The sequence below is a fragment of the Lissotriton helveticus genome, chromosome 7 (assembly GCF_964261635.1).
Source record: "Lissotriton helveticus chromosome 7, aLisHel1.1, whole genome shotgun sequence".
Taxonomy (NCBI): Eukaryota; Metazoa; Chordata; class Amphibia; order Caudata; family Salamandridae; genus Lissotriton; species Lissotriton helveticus.
In genome coordinates, this window is record NC_136068.1 from 1,296,887,768 (window position 1) to 1,296,909,732 (window position 21,965).

Consider the following 21,965-nt stretch of genomic DNA (forward strand, 5'->3'; position numbering starts at 1 on the left):
AGCTGCCTCTGAAATATCCTCCTGATGGAGAGGATTGAGTTTGTGACCTTTAGGAAGATGCAGAGGCATCTGAGGAGGTGGTTTTGGAACCCACTCTATAAGAGGAGTGACAAAAGGAACCTCGAAGGTTAGGTATTTGAAGCATTCCCATAGATTTGGCAACTATAGTATGTTTTTTCATTTTTTCTAAGGCCCCTTCTACTTGTGGGCCGAACAGATGCTCCTTATCATAGAGGATGTTTAGATACACAGCCAGGCATGCCTCCGTGGGAGGACACTTGTATTGATGCTCCGGCGGCGGTATCAACAGAGTCCAGTGTGCATCTGATGGAGTAGTTGGAAATTAGTTTTCCTTCTTATGCTAGTTCTTCCTCTTCTTTTCATGCTCAACTGCAAGATATTTAAGGAGTTCCTCCATCTCATCCCAATGAGCCCTGTCATACCTGGCCAACAGTCCCTGTGTATTTGCAACTCGCCAATGTTTGGCAGATTGTGCAGCAACCCGTTTGCCTGATGCCTCAATAAGTTTGGATTGTTTATCAGGAGGTGGGGCGTTTGCTGTAGTTTGTGAATTTGCCCTTTTACTGGCATTTGAAACAACTAGGGAGTCTGGTGGAAGCAGGCCCTGAATACAATTGGGTCAGGTAGTGCAGCCATATATTTTTTGTCCATTCTGGAGGCAATGATGCAAGCATGTGCAGGGTCCGTAAAAATATCATCTGCATGGCACATCATGCCTTTCAACATTAGAAGACATTGAGATGTCCTATGTGTGGTGCACAATGTCTCAAAAAATATTCTTCCATTGATTTTTTTGGGTAGGGTGACCCCATGATATGCTGCTGCCGGAGCTAAAACTTCCTGATATGATGAAGTATTGTCAGGAGATGAGAGTTAGGCACAATAGGGGGCTGGATATATATCCCCTGTAGGGTCAATGTCATAATCCTGCCAGGGGTCTGATGGTGCCCCATTTTTGTCATCATCTCCTGCATCTACGTCTATGTGTGGAGATTCCAGAAGTGTAATGTTTAGAGGATTGTGTGGTGAGCGAGGTACAGGTGGTGGTATATGAGATGGAGAAGAAGGAGGAACAGGGTGCAGATGACTGGTAGTCTTGTCCTTTTTCTTCTTTTTCCATAGCTATTGGGACAACAATGTCCTGTTGGAAAGAGGTTTGCCTCTTGGTAGAAGGCACAAACGCAGTTTTTATGATAATGTGGCCAGTCTCTGGATGTATAAGAATTACTTTTTGTTTCGGATCGAGTCTTTCCTGCATTCCCTCCAAAATAGATTCTGGAAGTGTAGCGGCAGCTGATTTCTGTTTTGCGGCGAATGTTTCGGAACCAAACCAGTTTTCACTTTCGGAACCGGAGCGGTGGGAGCCAAAGCGGTGTGGTCTCAACTCGGGGAAGCAGGAAGGTTTTGTATGTGCTTTGAGTGCCGAGCCCTAGGGTGGGGCAGCTCAAGCCAATTCTTGGTGCCTACCATGCCCAGATGGCAGTGGCGGGCAGAAGACCTTTGTTTTGTAAGAACCAAAGGTTTTAGTGAGGACATGTGAGTAATTTGAGTACTCACTGCACCACTCCAGAGTGTGTCTTCCTAATTTCGATACGCGAGGGATGGAAACGTGTTTGAAAACTATACCGATTAGGGTAGAGAGGATTACTCACTGTAAGGATCACGGAAACAGTCTCGAACCGGTTCGGTGTAATACACATCCAAACGAGATAACAGAAAAAAAACAATCTAAGTATGAAGTTGATGCCCATGTGCACTATTGCCAAGAGGAGGAGTCACCTTACCATGTGACTCGAAAGACTTCTTAGAAGAAAAACAACTACTACACATCCGTATCCAACACTAGATGACAGGAGTATACAAAGCATGTGTATCTAGAGCCACACATGCCTCTTACGTATATTTTTGAAAAGCGTGTGGTCCTATTTGCTGGCACAGGAGATTCCCAAAAACTGTGAAGAGAGAAAGTCACTTACAGTAACCGTTATGAGGGTGAATGGAGTGGCAGACAAATAATAGGGAACAAAATACAGAGGGAAGTTAATGATGAGCTAAGGCATCAGACTGAGGGGAATACAACACAGAGACAGTCTTGTCAGCAGGGAACCCCTTCACAGGGATGTCGGCAGTGGGGTGGTGAGAGCCTCATAATGAGAGGCACAGCCCAGGACAGAGCTAACGCAGGGGGGTTCACAAGAAGCGGAACAGGAACATAAATAGCATTGCACTGAGAGGATCATGGCAGTGAAAACTAGCACTGGAGAGTCTAGGGTTCTATCACAGAAACCAGCAACCAAAGGGTATTTGAAGCCAACATGAGGTTGTGTGACAGAGCTGGATGCTGACTGAAAGGAGGCCAAGAGCTAACGCTGTGGATCTTAGGCATAATCATGAGAGGATGAGAGCACTACAATAGCATTGTGATGCTGTGGGACCATGCAGATGGCGACAGAACAAACTAGCAAAGAGGAGCTGAAAGAGTGATAATGACTAGACATTGACAAGGGTGGTGTGGCTTGCAGCCAAGCATGGCGGTCGGCTGTTAAGCGAGCTCCGGACTTGGGCCACTAAAAATCCTGATAATACCCGATAAACGCTGCAGGGCCGGGGCTGGGATTGAGCGGATGCCTTACGGAAAGTGGCACAGATACTCGGTGCCGTCTGCCTGCTGTGTCCTGCAGTCGAGTGAGTGATTGCGGGCCCCGAAGCCCGCAGACGGAGGCGGTGTGCCGTCGGAGGCCCGGAGTGGGGCAGAACGGAAGACCCAAGTACGTGCGGCCCTGGCCGGCTCGTGTGTACCCCTGTGCGGTGCGAAGTAGGCGCTGTACCACATCTGCTGTGGAGGGCGGTGAGGCTGGATGCGCTGGTGGCGCCCCGCATTGGAGCAGCGGAAACAGGTCAGTGGTCGTGGGACGGAGCTCACGAAAGCCAGGGGATGGGGCGCGGCCTGCACCCCTGACCGTGCCTAAAAACTGTGTTCACGCTAAACGGTGGAGGCGCGCCCATGTTGTAGCCAGGGGTGAGGATCACCGAAGGATCGCTGAGACCCGACTCACGAGGCTGTGGTGGACTGGGCGGACCAGGCGATAGCCTCAACACATTCTGTTAAACACGGCGGGCGGTTGGAGCCCTAGACTCTACAGGTGCATTCTCTTCGGTGCTCCCTGTGCGCGTGCTACTGGGGACATGGACTCTGTATTGGTGGGGTAGAGGGTCTGTCGCCCCCCCTGCCTTGCCGCATTGCCGCCGCGCTGCGCTATGGTGGCCGGGACCTAGCCCGGAGGTACGTGGGCGGCAAGGAAGTGTGCAGTGTCATCTACTGAGTGGACTTGCGGCAGATGGTGTTTGGGACGCGGTGCAGACAGTGCAGCCGTGGAACATTGGAAGATACTAGTCTGCTGGGCTGCGTGATCGCTGCAGGGTAGTTGAGTGGCTGTATATACTGCCGACCATTTTGTTTGCCTCTGAACTGGCCTGCGAGATAAGACGCAACAGGGCGAAACAACAGGACCAGGCAGGACCTGACCCTGTCCGAAATACTGCAGAGAGCGTGGATGGCAAGCTCCCGTCTGGATGTGTCCCTCCTACTGCAATGTCCGAACCAGTGGACAAGCTGGACCTCATCTTACAGGAGGTGAGGGATTCTGGAAAGGCGATAGAACTTCAGATCGGGACCCTGACGACTGGCCTCACCCTGCTTAAGGCCGACCACGTGAAAGAAAACAAGTTACTTACCTGTAACTACAGTTATCCAGTATTGGTATCTTTCATAGATTCACATGCCTGAATCATTCCCCGTCGTCGAGGCGGGAGTCCCACGGTAAATTATATATATATAGCAGTGCCTAAAAACCATTAGTAGTAGGCTAGAAAAGGATATAGGCCCAACTAGGCCCAAAACTTAGCAGCCTATCTACATCATTATGTAAAAAGAACTGAAAATGTAGCCTCAGCCAATCAGCTAACCTCACCCTCTAGAACCTTCCCAGCCCAGGTAGTTCTCCTCAGATTTTCCCAGCACAAGTGAGAAGTAGTATCCATAATAAGAACTGCCCAGTCGGGGAGGAGGGTGGGTGCATGTGAATCTATGAAAGATACCAATACTGGATAACTGTAGTTACAGGTAAGTAACTTGTTTTCTTATCCAGTATTGGGGTATCTTTCATAGATTCACATGCCTGAATCAGAATAGCAAGCAGTAATAACCATAACTGTCGGTAGAGGAAGGTGGGAGACAATCCAAACCATATATCCCCACACAACCTGGAATGTACTAGAGCAAGAACATATTTCAGTACATATGCATAATCATGACAATACCTTCATATACCATATATATAGAGCATTAAAACAGTATGTTAGCACAAATGTAACAATAGAAAACAAGAAAACCATAAAAGGCTGACCTCAGTGAAGAAGATGCTGCAACACTGCTTCTCCCACTGACGTATCTTCATGTAGCACCGGCTGCAGGCAATAGTGCTTGGTAAAAGTATGCACACTTTTCCATGTAGCAGCACGGCAGATGTTTTCCAGGGTCACCCCTGCAAATAGGGCTGTAGACGCTGACATCATCCTGGTGGAATGTGCCTTAACCGTTCTTGTCAGGGGCTTGTTCGCTTTCTCATGACAGAAGACAATGACAGAGGAAAGCCATCTGGCAATAGTTGCTTTCGTCACAGCCTGACCACGTGTAGCTTGGCCATAAGCTACAAACAGTTGGGTAGATTTGCGCAAATCTTTTGTCTTTTGTAAATAGAATTTGAGGCATCTTTGGACATCCAAGGAATGCAGCATCCTTTCAGCTGGAGTCTTGGGGTCTGGAAAGAAAGTTTTGAGTTTCACCGGTTGATTGATGTGAAACTGGGTCGGAACTTTGGGAATAAACTTAGGATGAGTTCTAAGTGTCACACAATCTTTTGAGAAATGTAGGAAAGGTTCCGATATAGTGAACGCTTGTATCTCACTTACTCTCCGGGCTGAAGTGAGGGCCAACAAAATAGCCACTTTCCAAGTCAAGAATTTAAGTTCTGATTTATGAATTGGTTCAAAAGGCCTTTTCAGCAATTGAGATAACACAATATTGAGATCCCACTCAGGAGGAGGAGGCCGCACTGGAGGGAAAACTCGAAATAACCCTTTAAGGAACTGTTTAATTAAAGAGGAAGAGCACAAAGATGGTTTGTTGTAACTCTTTCTGAATCTGGATATGGCAGCAAGGTGAACTTTGATAGAAGAAAAAGCGAGACCTGATCTGGCTAGAGACAGCAGATAAGGCAGAATCTTCTCTGGAGGAGCTTGTAGTGGATGGACATCACGCTCTCCGCACCATAAACAGAATCTCTTCCATTTGAAGCGATAGGTTCTGATGGTAGACTGTGCACGAGCCTGAGATAGAACAGCTCTACAGTCTGGAGAAATCTCCAGGTCCTTAAACTCTAGGAAGTCAGGAGCCAGGCGTGCAAGTGCAGCGACTGAGGATCTGGATGAAGTATTTGTCCTTCCTCCCTTGTCAGCATTGAAAGTGTCGGCTTGAGGCGCAGTGGAGGTTGATGGGAGAGTATCAGAAGCTCCTGGAACCAATACTGTCTCGGCCAGCGAGGAGCAATTAGGATTAGAGAGCAACGTTCTCTCCATTTTCTGTAGAACCTTTGGGATGAGAGGAATTGGAGGGAAGGCATACGCAAAGATTCCGGTCCACCTCATCAACAGGTCATTTCCTCTCGATCCTTGCTGGTGGAACCTGCTGGCAAAGTATATGCATTTGCTGTTCTGTTGCGTGGCAAACAGGTCCAGCGTTGGTGTGCCCCAGAGCTGGAAAATTGTTTCCACTTGGCTTTGTTCGAGTTCCCACTCGTGACATCCTGTGAACGATCTGCTGAGATCGTCGGCCAGAGAATTCTGAATTCCCTGAACATGTTCCGCTCTGAGGGAAATTTTGTGATGGAGTAACCATTCCCACATTTCTTGCGCTTGAAGAGACAGGGCTAGAGATTTCGTGCCCCCTTGCTTGTTTACGTAAAACATGCTGGTGGTGTTGTCCGTGCGCACCAGCACTGCAGAGCCCGCAATTCTTGGCAGGAAGGCTCGCAAGGACAGAAAAATGGCCCTCAACGCGAGGCAGTTGATGTGTTTGTGCTTGTACTGATGGGACCACCGTCCCTGCACTTGAAGGTCTTGAAGATGGCCTCCCCAACCCTCCATGGAGGCATCTGTCGTCAGAGTAAATTCCGGTAGGGTCTGAAGAAAAGTGAGCCCCGGAGACAAATTGTTCTTTGCCGCCCACCATAGAAGAGCTTGTTTCATCTTGGGCGTGACCTTGATTCGGTCCTCGAAAGATCCGTCTATCTGCCGCCACTGTCGATGCAATTCCTCTTGTAGAGGCCTCATTCTGAGTCGAGCCAGTGGGACTAGATGGAGTGCAGAGGAACACATCCCTAGCAGGGAAACAAACTGTCGGACCGAAAGAGACTTTTTTGACCGTATTTGACTTGCCAGCTTTGTGATTTTGTCCTGACGAATTTGGGTCAAGAAGGCCTTGCACTGAGAAGTGTCCAGTACTGCTCCTAGGAACGTCAGAATTCGTTTGGGTTGCAGTTGTGATTTTTTGACGTTGAGGGTCAGGCCCAGATTCGAGAACATTGATAGAGCACTTGTGACCGATTGCCTTGTTGAAGTTTTTGTCGGACTCTTTATTAACCAATCGTCGAGGTACGGGAATACTTGGATTCCCTGTGACCTCAACGCAGCTGCAACCGGAACTAGAGTCTTGGTAAAGATTCTCGGTGCAGATTTCAGGCCGAAAGGGAGGACCTTGAATTGAAAATGGACACCAGCCACTGTGAATCTCAGATACTTGCGGTGGTTTGGATGAATGGGAATGTGGAAGTAAGCGTCTTCCATATCCAAGGAAGCCATGAAATCGCCTTCCATGAGGCAATTGAGGACATCCGTGAGCGTCACCATGCGGAAACTCTGCTTTTTCAGATATTTGTTTAAGTTTCGTAGATCCAAAATTGGACGCCACTCTCCTGAAACCTTTTCCACAAGGAAGAAGCGAGAGTAAAACCCCTGATTTTTCTGGGATGTTGGAACTTTTTCTATCGCATTTTTGTGTAGCATCTTCATGGCTTCCATGTATAACAAATGAAGACGAGGAGGGGAGGGACCCCTGGGCGGTGACGTTGGAGGTTTCTGCAAGAACTCCAGAGTGTGTCCGTGTTTGACTATGTCCAGAACCCACTGATCTGAAGTTATCTTCCGCCACTGTTGATAAAAGGCGGAGATCTTGGCGCCCACGGGGAGGGAAGGAAGGGAGGATGGTGTCCGGCAAAACTCACTGGCGTTTATTTGAATCGCGTCCCTGGTAGTTAGAACGTCGTTTCCCTCCTTGACGAGAGAAACCCGCTGACGATGACTGTCGATAGGACTGTTGGTAGTACGGCTTATTCTGAGGTTGATACTGGCGGTTTTGCTGATTTTGATAATGTCCTCTGGAAGGAAAACCACGGCCTCTTGCTCCTCTGAAAAAACCTCGCTTATACTGTAGTGTACCAAGCGATTTGGCCGTATCAGTATCCGTTTTGATCGCAAGCAATGCTTCATCTATGTGTTTGCCAAACAATAACTCGCCATCATAGGCCATGTCAAGTATTTTGGTCTGGACTTCAGGTCTGAAAGAAGTCGCCTTGAGCCATCCGTGCCGTCTAAGAACTGCCGCTCCGGCCAATTGTCTAAAGGCTGTATTAGAGACATCGAGGGCGCAGTCGATAATCTCAGAAGCTGCCCGCTCGCCTTCCATGACAACCTTCCTGACCTCTTCAACACGGTCTTCGGGAACCAGGTTGATGAATTCCGACAGATCTGACCACATTTGTCTGTCATAACGTGCTAAAATTACCAAAGAATTAGCAATCTTAACAGTAGCAGCGGCATTAGTTGAGAACTTCTTCCCAATCGCATCCAACCTCCTGCCCTCTTTGTCTGGAGGTGTTGAAATTGGTGCTGCCGGATTCTTGGATCGTTGTTGAGCCGCTTGTAAAATCACTGAGTCAGGTCGTGGATGACCGATCAAACATGAAGGAGTATCCGGTGGTGCTCGGTACTTCTTGTCGACTCTTGGAAGAACCGCCGGGATGGACGCTGGCGTCTTCATTATATTAATCCCTTCTTTCCAAATGTATTCAATGATAGGGATAGATCTGGATACCCTTCTATACCCTTCTTTGAAATCATGAAGAAAACAGTCAGTCTGCTCAACCGAAACTGTAATTGCAAATCGAGCAGCTGCCCGATGCATGATGTTATGAAAACCTCCTATGTCTTCTGGCGGAGAATCTGAAGGTTGTGGCAAATTAGGAGAAGGCATAGGAATGATGTAATCATTCCATGGTTCCGTAGGCGTAGAATCCGGAAGTTCACCATCCTCACTTTCATCCTCATCTGGAGAGGAGACGTCAACATCATGACCTCCAGTCCCGGGGTCAACATCCTGCCTTGGCGAGTGCGAAGGATGTGGCGGGGAATTTGTCGGCATGTCTACTGGCACAGGATTTGGAGCAGGCAGAGTTGGTGGAAAGCTCTGACGATAATCAGCCAGCATGGCCTGCAAATCATGAATTAGAGAAGACGGAAGATGAGTCGTGTCTTCTGCGTGTTGTTGCTCCTGATGATAAGGAGTAGCTAAATTTTCCTGGTAGTAATGAACGTCATCATCATCTTCATCCTCTTGATATTTGATATGTAACTGGGAAGGGTGATGGGCCACTCCAAAAGGCTCGTCATCATCCCCTTCATCATCAGAATCTGCCTCCACGTAGTTTTCCAAAATATGCGAAGGCAAGAGGGGAGACAAATGAGAGTAACTCTGTCTCTGAAATGATTTCATCTGGAAATGGGTATACTGTACCCTTACCGGAGATGTGGGCAATAAATGCGTAGACGGCACATTCAAAGATGCCAGCGCTGCTGTCGACGGTAGAAGTGAAACAGATGTGTGAGTTGCCGGCATTGTCGTTGACGGTATCGTCATCGGTGTTGGAATCGTCGACGAGGACTTTTTTGAAGGCGTCCTAGTAGACGGACCCGTCGACGGACTCTTCGTCGTCGATGGAGCTGAAACCTTCGTCGACGGGCTCGTCGTCGACGGACTCGTCGTCGACGGGGTCTTCGTCGACGGACTCGTCGTCGACGGGGTCTTCGTCGACGGACTTGTCGTCGACGGGGTCTTCGTCGACGGGGCCTTCGTCGACGAGGCCTTCGTCGACGGGATCTTCGTCGACGGGATCTTCGTCGACGGGATCTTCGTCGACGGGATAGTGGAAACCTTCGTCGACGGGGTAGCCGTCGACGGAAGCGTCGACGGAAGCGATGACGAATGCTTCGTAGATGGTGATTTGGTCGTCGACGGAAGGCTCGTCGACGACGAGCTTTTCTTCGATGATTTTTTCTCAGAAGAAGAAACCATGACGGACATCACAGGAGAAGTAATTGCTGAGGTGGTAACAGTACTTGAAGACGTAGAGGACGTAGAATAGGTGGTGACAGTGAGAGAGGACACCAAAGAGACAGCTTTAGTGCGGACTGTACTCACAGTAGAAGACTCTGTTGACGCAGCACTCTTCGTGGACTCAGAGGGTTTATGAGAGAGTTTAGGTTTTTTCAGTCTCTCAGGAGAACACCTCTCTTTGGAACTGGCTCTCTTACTTGAGGTAGAGGCTCTGTCCTCATCATCTGTGGCAGACGACTTCAGCCACAAAAGAACTCTTGCCTCTCTATCCCTGATGGTCTTAGGAGGGAAGGTTCGACATATCCTGCAATCCTTCACAACATGTGAAGGATGCAAACAATAAATACAATCAGAGTGCTGGTCGTCCACATGTACCCTCTTCTTGAAACAGGAACCACAAGCCTTGAATAGAGCCTTCTTTTCAGACATCTTGAGAGAATAGAAGAAATTTTGAAGAAATTTTGAAGAAAAACTGAGTAGGCACTCAGGGAGACTCCCTTACACACGAAGTGCGGTGAAAATCTGAGGAGAACTGCCTGGGCTGGGAAGGTTCTAGAGGGTGAGGTTAGCTGATTGGCTGAGGCTACATTTTCAGTTCTTTTTACATAATGATGTAGATAGGCTGCTAAGTTTTGGGCCTAGTTGGGCCTATATCCTTTTCTAGCCTACTACTAATGGTTTTTAGGCACTGCTATATATATATAATTTACCGTGGGACTCCCGCCTCGACGACGGGGAATGATTCAGGCATGTGAATCTATGAAAGATACCCCAATACTGGATAACTTGCTGATAGAGTCAAGAACCACACTACAACACTAGAGGAGCTGGCTCCACGACAGGCACAAAGCGAGACCCACATCAAACAACTACAGGAACAAGTCACCACCCTGAAGCTCGAGTGGAGGATCCGGAGGTCCGCGCGTCATTGGCCTTCCAGAGAGAAGCAAGGGTAATGACGCAGCACTGTACATGGAGAAGTGGTTCAGGGTCCATGTCACAAGTGAGGGTCTATCACGCAGTACTGCATCGAGCGAGCGCACAGAATACCTACCAGACTACCAACCCCCCCCCCCCCCGCCCCCCCCCCCCCCCGAGTCCTCTCATAGTAAAGCAATGGAACTTTTGAGACAGGGACGCCCTCCTGCAAAAGGCCAGTGAGCTGCCTCCAATATGTTTTGAGAATGTTAAAATATCGTTGTACCCAGACTTCACGGTTATGGTCCAAAGACAGCGCTTCTCCTTCATGGCAGTGTAAAGGACACTCAGAGACTTGAACCTGAAGTATGCGCTTCTTTTCCTGGCCCTCCATGATCAGAAGGCATACTTCTTTGAAAACCCGGAAGACAGAGGACTGGCTGGAGGTAATGGAGTTGTCCAGGGGTGCGGCACCGGTCCCTCAGCCTACTGCCGGGAGTCGGAATGGTTTTGGAGCACCTACTGGCCGCGGCGGCGGGCGCTCACGTAAGACCCCTGCCAAGAAGTTCCTTACCACACAGCAAATGCAACGGAACAGATTGCAGGCGATTATTGCGACGGCCACCTTTACCCAAGCTGCAAGGCGAGAAACCAAAACTTCCTCAGAAGAAGATGAAACACATGATACGGACTCGGAGGGCAGTGTGGCCCTGTTTGCCTCTGCGACCCCACAGCTGATTAACAACTTATTTGGGTGACTGAGTCTACATTAAAATTGAGCACATAACTGCAATGCGATTCAGACAAGGATAGATGAGTCATGTGTACGATTGTCTTAAGTAGCAGCGTGATCATATGGCCCAAGGTTCTCTAGGAGCTTGAATGTACTGGTGCAAGGAAGGTTGCACCTCATGCGAGGCGCTGTCAATGTCCCCCACATGGCAAAAGCGCTTCCAATATTCACTAAGAATGCTTTTCAGCATACACTAATCCCATCACAAGGCATACTCTTGGTAAATACACTATACTGACATGGAATATTCGGGGAATGGGCTCGGTGCAGAAGCGCCATAGAATACATGCACACTACAACGCCGTAAGGCGCAGATTGTATACCTGCAAGAGTCCCATATGGTGGATAGTGAAATGGCAAAGCTTCGTAAGAAATGGAGGGGGCACATTTTGTCTACCTCGTATTCCAGCTTTGCAAGGGGGACTAGGATTTGGGTAATACATGGGGTGCCATTCCTGGATCTGGAACAGAGGATAGATAAACAAGGGTGATAGGAATGCTAGATGGTCAACCTGTGGTTTTAGGAAATTTGTGTGCTCCAAATAAGTACTGGGGTATGCTCAATATTGCATTGGCTGGTTGGGAGTCGCACCCGTGAATTATAGGAGGGGATTGCAATGCAATGATGGATGTTACTCTGGACAGATCACACTCGCCCCTTCATGGTGCCAGTGTGTTTAAACAAGCAGAGGCCCTGGGCAATTGGGCTGCGGGATGGGAGTTGTGTGATGTCTGGAGGATGCGCCAACGAACACATAGGAAATATTCTTTTTATTCCGCAGTTCACGTACTCCACACAAGGATAGACAGGATATATTGTTCCAATAGGACCGCAATTTTATTTATTTATTTATTTAAAATTTATAATGCGCAACAGCTACCCGCAGTGGGTTTCCCGGCGCAAGGGATAGACTGAAGAAGAAAACTGACATCAGACACAGCTGAATTTAGCAACAAGAGCTACAGGGAATTAGTTTAAAAAAGTAGGGTCTTCAGTTTTTTTCGAAAACAGACCATGTTGGTCTCGGTCTTCAGGGCAACGGGCAGGGCATTCCAATACTTGGGGCCAAGATGGGAGAAGGATCTTCCACCCATCTTCACTAGCTTAAATCTGGGGATAACATAATCACAATTGGCCGATGATCTCAAAGTACGCTGGGGCCTATAGGGTTGGACTAAACTTTGTAGATACAATGGGGCAGAACCCTGTTTGATTTTAAAAAGATAGCATAAGGCTTTGAATTTAATTCGACTCGAGATCTTGAGCCAATGGAGATCGCGAAGAGCCTGCACAGCCGAAGACCTCCTCGGAATATTACAAAGGAGACGAGCTGATGAATTTTGTACGACCTGTAATTTTTTGACAGTCGCGGCATCTGCGCCAAGATAGAGAACATTACCGTAGTCCAGGCGAGATGTTACTAACGCCTGGACTACGGTTCTCCTAGCGGCATGAGGCAACATCCAGAGAATTTTTTGGAGCCATCGTAAGGTAGTAAAACAAATGGCCGCCACCTTGGTGGCTTGTTGCCTCATAGACAGTCTATCATCTATGAGAAAACCCAGGTTACGTACCACCTGGACTGGTAGAGGGGTAGGACCCATAGTGCTGGGCCAGTGTTGAGGGCCCCAGAGATCTTTCTGTTTCCCCAAAATAATGATCTCGGTTTTATCACCGTTAAGCTTGAGGAGATGCCTCTGCATCCACTCAGCCACAAGTGACAAACCAATTTTCAAACCAGACACGCTGTTATCTTCAGTGCTGGAGAGGGAAAAAACGATTTGCGTGTCATCGGCGTATGAAAAAATAGTCAGCCCGGCTTCCTCTGCGATGGTAGCGAGAGGTTTGATGTAGATATTAAATAGCAGCGGGCTGAGAATAGACCCCTGAGGGACACCATACGCCGATGAACATATCGTGGATGCAGCTTTCTGAGAGAAAACTTGGAATGTGCGCTCACTTAAAAAGGAGGCAAACCAAGCAAGTGCGGGGCCATCTATTCCAAGGGAACGGAGAGAATTTAATAAGATGGAATGGGACACGGTATCGAACGCTGCGCTCAGATCCAGAAGGATGAGAGCAGAAGTTTCACCGCGATCGATACCGTGCCGAAGTCTCTCCGTTACCCCTAGTAATGCAGTCTCAGTAGAATAGTGAGCTTGAAAACCGGACTGGGATGGATGTAAAAAGCCCTGATTTTCAATAAAAAGAGAAAGCTGCGTGTTAACATGCCTCTCCAGTATCTTTGAGAAGATAGGCAGCAAAGAAATAGGTCTGAAGTTGGCAAGGTTTGATGTGTCCGCACCAGCCTTTTTCAGAAGTGGGACCACCATCGCATGCTTCCAGTCCTGTGGCACACGAGACTCACTCAGGGAGGTATTAAGAAGTCTCATAAGAGGGCGCTGACACTCAAAATCGAGCAACTTAAGGATTTTAGCAGGCACCGGATCACGCGGTGAACCAGATCTTACACTGTTCAGGCAGGCGAGGAACGAGTCATCATCAAACAGAAGCCAGTTAGTTATCTTTGCCCCTAGAGACAAAGGTACAGTCATAGTCGCACACCCCAGTTGAGACTGAGTTGCTGTGTTAGAGGCACTCATGGAGTTGTTAATACGCTCAACTTTGGCGATAAAAAACTCCGCAATGGAATTACATTGGGCTTCTTCCAAGACTGGGGGGGTCGGTAAAGTATCAGCACCAGTCAATTTTTTAACCACTGCAAATAGAGTGCGAGGGCAATTCTGAGCTTGCGACACTATATTTGTCGTGTATGTAGCTCTTGCCTCTTTACACCTAGAATGGTATCCCTTCAATGCTTCTTTGTAAGCGATCTTTCGAGAAGCAGAGTAAGTGCGCCTCCATTTCCTTTCCAAGGCCTTACAATTAGTTCTCTGAACCTTTAAATCGGGCGAGAACCATGGGGCCGGACATCGATGGAGTTTGGAAAGTCTCGGAGTAGGGGGAAGCACGATGTTTACAGCATTCGTGAGCCAAGATGTAACTGCCAAATTCAGGTCTTTAAGAGGGGCTTCGTCATTTAAAGGACGAGTATCAAAGAGATGTTGGTTAAACTTCGAAATATCTAGTTTACCCCATCTATGGACTAGTTCGCCCTTGCCCTGTCTATTCAAAATAGGCAGTTTGATGTCAGATAGGGCGAAGTGGACTGCGAAATGATCAGTCCAGTCCAAAGGACGAGCACTCTGTGAGCAGTCAAAGGAAAGATTGGAAAGAATTGGATCCAATTGATGCCCCGCCGAGTGAGTGGGACCCGAATTGCACAACATCAGGCTCAATACCTCTAAATCACTTAAAAAACTCTTACTTAAGGCGCAAGAAGTGTCATCAAGATGTAAATTTAAATTGCCAAGAATAGTAAAATTTGCGGCTTTAAGAAGTAGAGGAGCTATAGAGTTGGTGAGCACGGATATCCAGGTATGGGCATTGCCGGGAGGGCGATATATCAAAAGGCCAGATAAAGTAAATTGTGGGTTAATAGCAAGTTTAAAAAGTGCTGCTTCACAACCAGGAAGAGGGAAAGTTTCAAGTTTGCAAAGGTAACAAGACTTGAAAATTATAGCAATACCTCCTCCTTTCCCAGAGTCTCTGTCCTGTCTCAATATGACATAATTGCTAGGGACGGCACACGCAATATCCGGGCCGGAACTACCATGAAGCCAGGTTTCCGTTAGGAACAGAGCATCAGGTTTCTCAGCGACCAAAAAATCAAAAATATTTGATTTATGTTTAGGTAGCGACCGGCAATTAATATTCCAGAACTGGAGAATAGGATGTTTAGCAGGAGGTACCTTTGTCCTTCTGCGACCACGCGAATGGACCGGTTTCATGGCCTTACAGGGAGACATTTTACCCGTACGAAAAGTACAACCTCCACAGTTGAAATTATGGGTCGGTAAGGAACAACAAGAGCAGGATATGCAATGCAAGTGCCGCAAGCCACATACCTCCATAAGACTTTCTTGGACCATAACGCTTTAGAGATTGTCCTTACCTGGGGCAGGGTGTCTACCCCAGTGCCCACCTGGCACCTTTGGTCGCAGCTGTTGGAGGATTCAGTCTTCCGCACAGATTTGCTAGATACCATTGAGCGCTATTTCGCTGAGAATAGCAACACAGACTCCAACAGGCTGATTGAATGGGATGCGTTCAAAGTTGTTGTTAGGGGTAGGGCAATCATGCGACTGTGGGCACCAGACAAGAACTCCATTGTCACTAGTAGAAGTGGAGCATACTATGGGTAGACTGGAACAGGAAGCAATAACAGATGAAGACAAAAGAACCCCACTGCAGGAGGCCAGGATTAAACATGCTGAACTCCTGGAATCGCTGAGGGTAGTAGACTACCAGGCATACTCACGACGGAATCACTCTGAGGCAGATAAATCTGGGACTCTGCTTGCCCGGCTGATAGGGGATACTCCTCCAGCAGTTTTCATAAAAAAGGTCACCGCCCTGGATGGGTATGGAGCCATTACTCAGGGGGATATTAATACTGCTTTCCGCCAATACTATACCTCGTTACATGGGGCATCTGATGGCGGCACGGAGGCCCAAATGGAGGCTTTCTTTTCCAACCTCGCATTCCCTCAGCTCACGCCAGCAGCCCAAAAGGAGTTAATAGGACCCATCACGAAGTCTGAGATTAGGTTAGCCATGAAGGGACTACCCCGCAACAAAACCCCTGGCCTAGATGGACTGCCTCTTGAATTCTACACTCATATGCAGAGTCCTTGGTACCTCACTTGGAAGTACTATACTACACGGCACTGGAGAAAGGCACTTTACCACACACCATTGCACAAGCATTGGTGATGTCGCTCCAGAAGGCGGGTAGAGATCCCACAGATATGGCCAGTTATCGCCCTTTGTCCTTGCTAACTACAGAGTACAAAATACTGAGTAAGATATTAGCTAGTAGACTGCTGCCCTCGCTGTCTAAACTCATACACATAGAGCAGACTGGCTTCTCACCTGCCCGTAGCACATCCCTGAACATCAGAAAGCTCCACTACATAATGACAGACGCCCGGAATAGGTATACTCATGCGGGTTGTATATCTTTAGATTTGCGGCAAGCATTTGATTCTCTTCACTGGGGACATATGTTTTGAGCGCTGGAAAAATTTGGAATTCCTGAGGGCTATATTGCATGGTTACGCCTCTTATATAGTGCACCTACAGCGCGCACCCGCGCAAGTAACAACATCTCGGAGGAATACTCCATACACAGTGGAACCAGACAGGGCTGCCCGTTATCTCCCCATGTCTTCATACTAGCCCTGGAACCATTGGCGATACAGGCGCGTAGGGATCTTCTGGATAGGGGCATACCGCTGAGTAACACTACACATCTTTTTTCTGCTGACGATATTATTCTGTACCTTCAAGATCTTCGAGTGCCACAGGATCCGATATACGAGGTATTTCAGCACTTTGAAGCGATTTCAGGCTTGGCCATTAACGTTGCGAAGTCACACGCTTTTTTCTTCAAAGACCATGCAGGGATTACGGACATTGCATTTGGGAACACCAGGCTCCAGGTAGCACAACATACATTTAAATACCTGGGTATCCAGATATATCGAACACATGCGGACATGCTGGATGGGAATTTGCAGAGCGATTAGAGCCCTGGACTCTAGTGTCACGTTCTGGACCACGCAGCCACTGTCCGTTATGGGTCGGGCAGCTTTAATGAAAATGGTAGTCCCACTGCGTCTACTGTATTACTTCACCAACTTACCACTTTAGATACCTCACAGTAAATTTAAACTGATGAACACCCTACTCATTGACCTTATTTGGGGCCCAGGCATAAGACATATTAGTCTTAAGAAACTACAGCTAGACATGTGTAGGGGGGGCCTAGGAGTTCCTGACTTACGCTTGTACTACTACACCTGCCAATTACAGTGGTTATCATATTGGACGGCAGGACGTAACTTCCAAGAAGTAGGATACACAGAGGCGGATATAGCCTGAGGTACCTTACACACCTTGTTACTGCTTGGCAGTAGAATTCCGAAGGGTCTCCCATCCCCACCCCCCCCCCACTGCTATGCACAGCGCTACAGTGCCGGAAGGCAGCGCTACAATATGCACATGAGCTCCCTGCGGTAACATTCCATTGCTGGGTATACCACTGACGGATGGTTGGCTAACAAAACGTAGACTAACACCGTGGTTGGACGCAGGGATTAGCACAGTGGCTGATCTATTTGGGGATGGGAGGCTGTTAGACCATGATACCTTTATTAACGAAACAAGAGCCCCTTCACACTTATATTTATTGCATGCTGCTCTATTTTAATACATAAAAATGCACTGGGCCACAGAGAGACAGGAACCCCCCACACACGATCTGGTCAAGATGCTTTATTATATGGGCAGGGGCAGACACCTTATTAAATGGCTATACATTGGTTTGCACTCTCATACAAAGGTCGCTCTAGACTCGCTGCGGGCTAAGTGGAATGGGGAGATTAACCGCAACTTAGATGATAGAGAGTGGGCGTGCGTGCTTGAACACCCTAAAAAAGCCTCGAGAAATGCGAAGTTCAAATTTATCCAGACCATGGTTCTTCACCGGGCATATCTTACTCTTCATAAACTAGATAAGATGTTCCCGCAGACGCAAAACTGCTGTCCGAGATGTTCCATGGATGGGGCAGACCTGCTACATATGTTATGGATCTGCCCGAACATACAAGGGTTCTGGGACGCTGTTAGGCACGTAATCGGGGGGATCACACACCGTGCCATCCAAAACACTGTGGAGGAATGCTTATTGGGCGTACACAAGAAGGTGTCTAAACACAAAGTGCAGTACAGATTTATAGACCTGGCGCTCATTCTGACGATACGAGCCATTACTATGCGATGGAAGTCCCGGAAACCCCCTACAATATCTATCTGGAATAGTGAGATGCTGCGATGGGGTACTGTGCGGAGAGTGCTGCATTACACAGGGAGGAACTCAGAGGCCTACACAAGAATACAATAGCATTAGAATGGGACGTTATGTTAGAAGCCCTTAAATTGGTAGGTGTAAATAATTAAGCTCTTGGAATCGCACGATTGTCCATATAGCGGGACGCACATTCCCCGGGTGTTGCAACATATGTTACAGAAACGAGTGTCACTGCATGCCTTATACAAGGAAATCCTATATTTTTGATGGAGAATTTCAGTCACTGTACAGGTAGATGGGATCGCAGGGTTGCGGGTGGGTAGGGGGGTTGGGGCCATGTTTTTTTTCTTCCTCTATTTCATTCACGTGAATGTTATCCATGCATACAGCCAAAGTGCAGATACTTGCCTGTCTGTTCGAATAAGCTACTGAACAATACTGTCATCACCAGTATCAATGCTATAGATGGGGTAAACTATCATTATCCCCTTATTCAGTCCAAACTGTAATGCAAGCTAGGAATGCAATATCAACACGGAATAGACAATGATGTATGGTATTCACAATGCACTTACGGCATCTTAGAATGTATACTAATGTAATGTGATAAATATCTTCTGCTGTAAAAAAAAAATCAATAAACTATGTTTAAAAAAAAAATGACTAGATATTGACATTTATAGCCCACTTTGGGGAATTGGTTGCCATACTGTCGCAAGAAGATATTTAGAGATCGAATTTAGGAATATAGATTATGCTGAGCAGAAAAGGGCCAGGCAGCAAAACAGAACGTTGTGTGATAATGGTGTTGTTCTATTGCTTACCTTTCCCTGAGGCTCCTGGCTTTCCTGCAGATTTTAAGGGGTCCCCAGTAACTCCACCTATACCAGAATCCTTTGCAGTGGTTTTACTGGCAGCAGACCTGGGTTTTTTCACACCAAAAAGATCAGCATCCATGTCATCCATATCCTACAGGGAGGAAACAGGAGGACATGTAATGTAAAAAGATGATCTGTGTAAAATGCACATTCACCAGAAGAATGGAGCAGTATCCTCAAATCCACAGTTTAGAACACAACGGTAGATTAGACTGGAAGAATGCAAGCTTCAGAGAATATAATCTAAATGGTTTTTCAGGCTCAGGTCCAAGAAGAAGGCAAAAAGTTAAGAAGAATTGCGAGTTAAGTGAACAAATGACAAATAACTATTAACAAAAACATAAGCTTTCCTATGACATCTACTCAGACGGTGTGTGGCCTGTCTACGGTGCTGCTGGCACTGCAGTAAATGTTCTATGTACGTGAAAAAAGCACTGCTGCTGCCTGTGCTGTTCAAGTTCTGCATGCGCCAAAGTATCTTGCAGAGCTGCTGCCTTTGCAGGATGGTGTGTGTGTGAGGGAAGTTTGTGTTGCTGCTAGAGGGGCTGGACAACTAGAAGGGAGACACTCTGCAAATGAGTTGTTTTTGAAAGAGTGAAGGACCAGCAAAGCAGACATACTTGGATAAAGAACAAAGACCAGTTTACCTGCATGCTCTGCAGCAATGCAACCGGGTCCACATCAGACACATCGGACTCCTGGAAGTCACAGAAAATGGAGAAGTATTAGAGGGTCAAAGGCTATTTGGCAGAAGCATTGACAAAATAAACAGATCTGGCTGCGTTTCTAATCAAACAGATGTGTGCATGTAGCACGCAAATATGCTTTAAATGTGTTGTTGTAAGAAGTATGTTTGGAAGTGGCATATTGTCATTGCTATGCATATTTCTTTAATGTGATCTGCTAATGATTGGTAAAATTGGCATTTCAAACTGTAAATTTCTGTAACATGTTATGGATACAATACACAGAAGTAAGGTGGTTGTGTTTCTGATACAATAGGCAGCATGATATAAATATGACATCCTCATATTTGATTTTTGTAGAGCTGAAGTATTATCACCCAGACATAATAAGTATCCACATGCATATCAGACATGTCCCAATATGGTACAAGACTGGAACCCCCCTGCTCATGTCAACCCATATAGCCAGCATTGCAATGATTTGTTTTTCCTTCTCTAATGCCAACCTCAAGATGGCAAAGTACCGTCAATTCACTCCTGTCACAACACTTGACCCAGATATTAGTTGACATAGAGCCACATACACAGGTGTCAAACTTTCTCCAATTTTGTTTTTATTTTCTGCTAATAGTAACAGGTATATTGGGACTTGGCGTCACTTTCCCATTATAAGAACATATCTGCTAAAAGTCCTATCATGTCTACCAGGTAACAGCTAAATAACTGTATGTACAGTGGTTTACTGGACGATCTCCACAAACTGTTGCAGACACAAGACAACATCTGCACCCTGGTGACAATCACCAAAAAGGTCAAAGGATTTGCGCTGCACTGAATAGTATAGTGCCATTAGGATTGTCAAATTGGGCCATGTCGGCAGGACATCATGTCGGCAGGGAATGTACTGCCTTTTAACAAGTCATTGCTGTTGGGTATGTTGGTTCAGTCTTATTGGTTCTGTATGGCGAAACAAGACCACGACCCGGAGATTTTTGTTAAATTGTTAAATGAAAGGTAATGATTATAAACAAACATACAGTGCCAGTTACTAACTAGCGACCCCTGCAATTACCTCATTTACACTGATGTTTAGTATCAATAATATTTTTTTAAAGGTAAAAGTGAGCGAAATGATAGGCTGACACAGATCAATGGTTTGTTCCAACAGGCAACATTTGGATAAGAAAATTCCTCAAGTATGAATTGGACGGGTGTTGCCGCAGGAATAGGCGTGTAATCCACACGTTTGTGCAATGAGCTATCATACAATGTGTCATGTGGTCCTTCAGAGAGTTACCATCAAGGTCTATCTGCTGCCTCTGTTGCCTAAAAGTCTGCACTGGCTACAAGCTGTGCATGAGACCACCCCCTTTTCCCACCCATGCCAGGCATGACTGCAATTATTGCACTGATGACTTTGAGACGTTCCTACTGTAATAGGAACCCCTCCATTTCATTCTTAGCAGGTCACCATAGGTGTTGAAAAAGTATAATCTCTATCACAATTTAGGGTTTCCATGGTTTGCGCTCATTGAATGCGATTCTTATAAGCCTTTCCCATTTCCACAGGATGGAGCTTCATTCCAACCTCCAGTGCTTCATGTATGTGATCTTATGGTGTCCTTCCCGTTTGTCATACTGGTGGGAAAGTCCTTATGTAGGTGCTAATCTCAATGCATATGTATCCATGCATTCTTCATGTGGTCTTTTTCTCCGATGCATGCTCCTTGCAAGTGATCACCCATGTTTTTATCAACCACTTTTCCCGTATCCCCTTTCTGAAGTGCATGCTCCTGCTTGTGCCCCCTCCCCGACACAACCCACACATCTTGATGGTGGACCATTCCTTTGGAGTATGCTCTCTGAATGTAGGCCCCTCATATGCTTCCAATGATTTGTGCTGGTAGTTTACTCATCGAATGTGCACTTTCTGTAGACAGACTCCTTGTGACACACTGCATTGCCACTGGCCCATTCGGCTGGAGTATACTTTCTAAATGTGGCCCTTTTATATGCTTTCAATGATTTGTGTAGGGGCGAATTTGTCTGGTCAGCATTCCCTGTAGATGGCTCCCTGTGGCTTAACTGAAGTGCCTCTGGCCCATTCCTCTGGTGCATGCTTCCATACCCTTCCCACACATGCTGGTGGTGGTGATTTATTCCTGTTCTACAAGCTACCTATATGCGGAACCCATATCCCTTTCCAACTCGTCCTGCCAGTGGCAC

At 47.0% G+C, this 21,965-nt stretch overlaps 1 protein-coding gene across 3 annotated transcripts in view; it reads right to left on the reverse strand.

Moving 5' to 3' along the window:
* The window catches only part of FBF1 (Fas binding factor 1), a 596,028-nt gene that overhangs the window by 506,024 nt on the left and 68,039 nt on the right, over window positions 1–21,965 (reverse strand). For all 3 annotated transcript variants that reach the window (XM_078654557.1, XM_078654558.1, XM_078654559.1), the window contains 2 exons: window positions 19,701–19,751; window positions 19,000–19,144 (listed from right to left, as the gene is read on the reverse strand). In XM_078654557.1, coding sequence (XP_078510683.1) covers window positions 19,000–19,144; window positions 19,701–19,751 — 196 coding nt within the window. The remainder of the gene's footprint in view (window positions 1–18,999; window positions 19,145–19,700; window positions 19,752–21,965) is intronic.